The sequence below is a fragment of the Tupaia chinensis genome, unplaced genomic scaffold (assembly GCF_000334495.1).
Source record: "Tupaia chinensis unplaced genomic scaffold, TupChi_1.0 Scaffold000674_2, whole genome shotgun sequence".
In the NCBI taxonomy this organism is placed as follows: Eukaryota; Metazoa; Chordata; class Mammalia; order Scandentia; family Tupaiidae; genus Tupaia; species Tupaia belangeri.
Window position 1 is genome coordinate 1,034,151 of NW_006160198.1, and position 5,663 is coordinate 1,039,813.

The 5,663-nt window shown below is 36.9% G+C and overlaps 1 protein-coding gene across 1 annotated transcript in view; it reads right to left on the reverse strand.

Moving 5' to 3' along the window:
* Window positions 1–5,663, reverse strand: part of SLC4A10 (solute carrier family 4 member 10) — a 155,193-nt gene that overhangs the window by 3,378 nt on the left and 146,152 nt on the right. Inside the window, exon 21 of the mRNA XM_027776513.1 lies at window positions 4,259–4,375. Within this exon, the coding sequence (XP_027632314.1) occupies window positions 4,259–4,375 (117 nt within the window). The remainder of the gene's footprint in view (window positions 1–4,258; window positions 4,376–5,663) is intronic.

Below are 5,663 nucleotides of genomic sequence, written 5' to 3' on the forward strand. Positions count from 1 at the left end.
TCCCTTTTTCTTTTCTCCTTCCATGAGAAGAGATGACAGTGTGCACATGATGTGTTGAGAGACTTAACTCTGTATTTTTAACTCCTCTATCTGTATGACTCACTTTCTTCTACTTTAAGTTCCTTTTATATGACAAGTGTCTGCTATCCTGATTTCCAAATTAACTTTTCCTTGGCCTCTACCTGGCTCCCAGTCTCTTCTGCCAAACAAAGCCACTGAAACAGAGCAGTGGAAGGAGCCAAGCGTTTAGCAACAGTTGAGCTTCAGTTTAGTTCTCAGAAGCTGAAGATAGCTAAATGACCTTGGACTAGCTATTAATCCTCTAGGCTTGGTTTCCTCATCTGTAAAACAATTTTGAGATAGATGCCCTTTAAGTCCTCCTGTAGCCCTAATTTCAGAATTCTGAGACTGTTACTCCCAATCCCAATGAAGTCTTTCTACTGTGAAAGCCAGATTGGTAGGTCATTGCGGCATATAACGGACTTTACTTGTACACAGTACTTTTGGACATAGGTGTTCTGTAGTCTTTTCAGATTATAGAATAAGAATTCAATTGGGAGCGCAAATAAATGAATCCATTTCCAATGGCACTATTAGTCACCGAGCCTTGAGAAAAAGATTCAGAGTATCACTTTGATCCACAGATGTGCTTCTTCCTGATACCCTGCTTTGGTTTTATTGGCTGTTTCGTTACAAAACAATAGCCAATCAAATGGATGGGTGGGTATTTTTCTCCTCTATTATTAAAACCAGTGGTTTTGGTATCAGATTAGATTTCAGCAAATGATAAAGCAGAAATTTTATAACCAATTCAAGACGTCCATAAAAAATATTATCAACTTGGATTGTCTTACTGTATGGCTAATACTCCTTCTTAGTAGGTCACTGGGACAGTCATTATGCAATTTTCTATGCAATAGAAAACGACCAATACATTCATTTTTCTGAATACCAATCAATTTTAAGCTTTCATTGTAACCAATATATATTAAGTATCTATTATGGGACATTGTGATAAATAGATCTAGCGAATCTATTATGTGCCAGGTAATCAACAGAATTGTTACTTTTCAGTGGTACTAAATCCGTTGTTATGAACAATATTTACTAAATAGTTATGGGAGGTCCTTGGCCTAGGAAATTAGAGTAAAGAAAAATCTAGAGTAGATGGTGAAAAGGTAGCCAAGGGGGATGAGGGGGAGCAAGGAAGGTGGTCCCAGAGCCCAGCCTCTACCAGCAAGGCAAAGCTAAGTATTGCATTTCCTAGCTCTAACAGATAAGAAATGTTGATCTGATGTATCAGTTTTATAAAACACAGCATTTGCTCCACCTATTCTGATACAATATGGTTTTTATGTATAGCACTGTTAAACAAGGATCAGAATTAGATACACCACAGATCTGACAGAATTTGAAGTTCCTTCTCTCAGTTAAACTAGATAAAACATTTTTTACAACAAAAAGAGTAAAAGAAATGATTTTAAAAGCATACTGCTATTCTAAGCTTTACTAAGAAAATGGTTTCTCTGAGGCATATTGTAGGAAGGGACAGGATGGAAAACAACTGGAGTAGGGGTTGAGGGGTGGTGAGGGATCTATGACTGCCTGCAACCAACTTAGGATTCACGAAATACAGATGCTAGTAGCCTGGTCTTTAGGGGTTTTGTTTGGTTTTTTGTTTGTTTGTTTTTCTAATGAATACTCCAAGAGCACCACACGTTCACAGTTCCTAGTCATCACACATCAATGCCTTCGACTAATACAAAGAGAAAGCAGTGGCTTTGGAAGGTATTTTTGGTATTAATATTGGTGTATTTGGGATTTCTGGAAGCCACACTCTTTATGACAGAGTTTCTACTGTTATAAGGATGAAAGACATTAACTACCAATTAAGAGCTATTTCCCAATTAGAAAGCTACAGATTTTTATCATAACAAAATGTAAAGAAAGCTGGGTAAACTTCCATTCCACAAGAGTTTGAACCTCACACCAGTCACACTATATGTTCAAAGAACAAGAAACAAGTGGTTATATCCAAATATAAACAATGGTCCATTAGAAATAGAATCTGTTTAAAGCACATTACATTGCTCACTAGAGTAAACCTACTGCTGAAGTAACCCAGATACATGTTTTTGAAACAAGTAGATTTTTCAGTGAAGAACAATAGTGTTGACCTCACTATTTGTTGTAAGGAGTACCTAAAATATCATGTCATACAAACCTTGAACCAGAGGAAGAATTTGGACCATGGAACCATATAATACAGGAAGTAAAGAAAGCTACAAGCTTGATTGTTTCAAATTCTCCACAAATTTCTCATGACTTGCATTGTATTTTTGGGCCCAGGAACCTGGGTTTTGCATTTTTCAAAAAATCAGAGAAATGCCACGGCTTTAATGTGAGAGGGTTCACAAGCACATATTCCAATGAGCTTGAGAAACAACCTTTCTCATCACTGATTTTTTTTCCAAAAGTTCTGGCAAAACACAGAATTACTGTGAGGATGACTATCAGACTGTAGCAGGAATCGTTGGGGAATAAAGATAAAGCATGTTTTAGGATAAAACATGTCTTTTGCTTGAGCCAAGCAAAGAAATAACATGAAGGTTATAAAGCCCTGTTAAAAGACAAAAAACATAAACCCAGTCTTGGAGAGTGACTGTTAAGTAGCTTATATTAACCTCCTCATGAGTAAGTTTTGGAGGTAATTAAGAGGGAAAGAAGCAAGAGACATGGATAGACAGAAAGAGAGAGAGAGAGAACACTAACTCCCAGCGGATTCTGGGATGAAGACTGCACATCTACTGTTGTCTTGTTTATGCTATTTGATATAGAAATGACACTGAAGCAGCATGCCATTTTGGGGTGACAAAAACCAGTAAGTAACAAGAGAGATATTCTCCAAATCTAACATATTCTCTTCCTCAAGCTAAGGTTTCCAATTATGTCTCATGAAGCCAGATAAAGCTGAGGTTTGGATGCATGGCGAGACATAAATGGAAGTGCCCAGCTTTGTAATCTCCAAATTAAAAGGACAATTTTCTTTTCCCAATCTAGAATTTGATGCCATTACTAATATAGTGCTGTGAGATTTGTTCATTTATACATGATGCATTCACACAAGTCATAGTGGAAAAAAAATTTATTCAAGCTTTAGGCCCACTTACAGAGCTAAGTAGTTATAGGAACACTGGAGAACTCAGTCTGATATTGAATCTGAGTCCAAGATTCTCCCTGTCTTTTGCCTCCCCAAAACTCACACAGAGGACATAGGCTGACCAGGTTTCTAGAAGACACCATTTAACATAAGGAAATGCAACCAAGGAATAGGTTTGAGGGAGAGGGTCTTACCTTTGGGGAATCAGCTTCTAGAGTGATTAGGAAGGGGAGCTTATGACAAAAATGTAATATAAAAATTAAGTAGAAAAAGTTAATTTAAGGTTATGAAAAGTAAAGGAACTTAATAATTATAGTAACCACTGTCCCATATCCCTCAATCACTCTCTATCAAGAAGAGATATTAGCATACCATAGGAATTTCTTTTCCTTCAGATCAGCAACTAAGAAGACTGGGTGGTTTGAATTCTCACTTGTAAATTATAGACTGTTCAGCTGGAAGTCCCCTAATGATTCTTGATATTTAACAACACACTTTTTCCCCAGCATGCACTTAAAACTACCATCCACAACTGTAAGTTCACATATAGTTGTTTATATGTACACATACAGAAAAGGCAGAATGGACAGCACTTGCAGGAGCTGAAAGTTTTATGGTAAGTAGGTTAGGGAAGATTTTTTAGAGGGTTGAAATAGGGGACTAAAAATATAATAAATAGAAAACCACCATTGCATGTGCCATATCAGTTTAAAAAAGGGAAATGGGGGAGTGTGAAATACAGTCAGACATCTAAGTGGGTTCTGGGAAGTGGGTGATGAGGGAATGCAAGAAAATGGTACTGCAAAAGAGTAGGCCAAAATTAATGTCTAAAAATGTCATGCATTGCGACTCATTTCTAGCACCAATACCCTTCATTGTAATAGTTTTACAGAGAGCTTTTAATTTGGAAGGGAGGTATTGAAAAAAATACCAAAATTTGTATAATTTGTAAAATCATAATTTCTACTCACTTTCAATGTTTTTTTCTAAAATATTTTAGATCTAAATTTGATATAAGCCAGTATTACTCTTTGGCTAGTGTATTTATATCATTAAATGATTATACAGTATAAATGCTCATTATTTTAAAATTCAAACCTTTTAGAAGGAAAGCTTGACTCCTTATCTTTTGAGTTATCAGCAGTTATCAGAAGGTTTCTCCACAAGGCAGTCTTCGACATTTCATCAGAAATGTTGATTACAGATGGATCATCTCTAGATAAGAGTTTACCCAAAATGAAATAGTAAACATTAACTTAGTAATTACTGCTACTAAGTAATAGACAATCATATTCACAAATTTTTCCCCACATTTTTCACTGCGGTAAAATACATGTAACATAAAGTTTATCATCTTAACTACTTTTAAATATAGTTCAGAGGTAATAAATATATTCATAATGTAGGGTGGCCACTATCACTTCCAACTCTAGAATTCTTTTCATCTTGTGAAAATTAAACTCTACACCTGTTAAATAATAACAGTCTATTTTACTCACTCCATGAGCCACTGGCGACTGCCATTCTACTTTCTGTCTCTGACTCTGCCTATGCAAGCGCCTTAGATAAGTGGACTCATACAGTATTTTCCTTTCTGTAGCTGGCTTATTTTACTTCATATAATGTCCTCAAAGTTCATCTATGTTGAAGCTTATGTAATAATTTCCTCCTTTTTAAGGCTGAATAATATTCTACTATTTTTATATATCAGATTTCATTCATTATACAATTTTTGATCATTGAAAATTGAGTATAGAATAACTCTCTCAGTTATTAAAAATATCTATAAAACAGGGCCAGCAGGCAGCATGATGGTTAAGGTGCTGGACCCCCATGTGGCAAACCTCCCTTCAAGTCCCAGACACAGTGGCTTGAAACTCAAGCCAGGAGCACATGTGTGTGTGTGTGTGTGTGTGTGTGTGTGTGTGTGTGTGTGCATGTGCACATGTGCCCAAAATCCCAGGAGGAGAATGGAGAAATGATTACAGCATTGCCATCCCCCCCCGAGAGGTAATTTTTCACTTTCCTCTCTCTGTCCTCTCCACCGACGTATATACCCTACGGCAAAAACAAATAAACAAAAACAACAACAAAATAAAAAACGGAAAAATCAAAATCTAAAGAAAAGATTACAGTCATAAAGATACTGATTTGGACTGAAATTTTCTTAGTTCAATTAAAATTACAGAGATTAAGTTCTGCATGACCTTTTCTCAGGCTCTTGCCCTTAACAGCCTAGCACAGCAGACTAAGTCCCACCTTTGCTCTGACTCTACTCATTCAGAGTAAGTGCCGAGTCCTCACAATGGCCTGTAATGCTCTGTCCTCATCCTCTGACTTCACCTCCTGTCATTGCAGCCCTGCTCACTCCTCTCCAGACACCATGCACTGACCCCCTGACTTTTGGAACACTGCAGGCTCCCCGCTGCTTTGGGGCCTTATTTGCTTGTAATGTTTCTTTACTCAGTGCAGCTATTTACCTTCTTTGTTCCGATGTGACCTT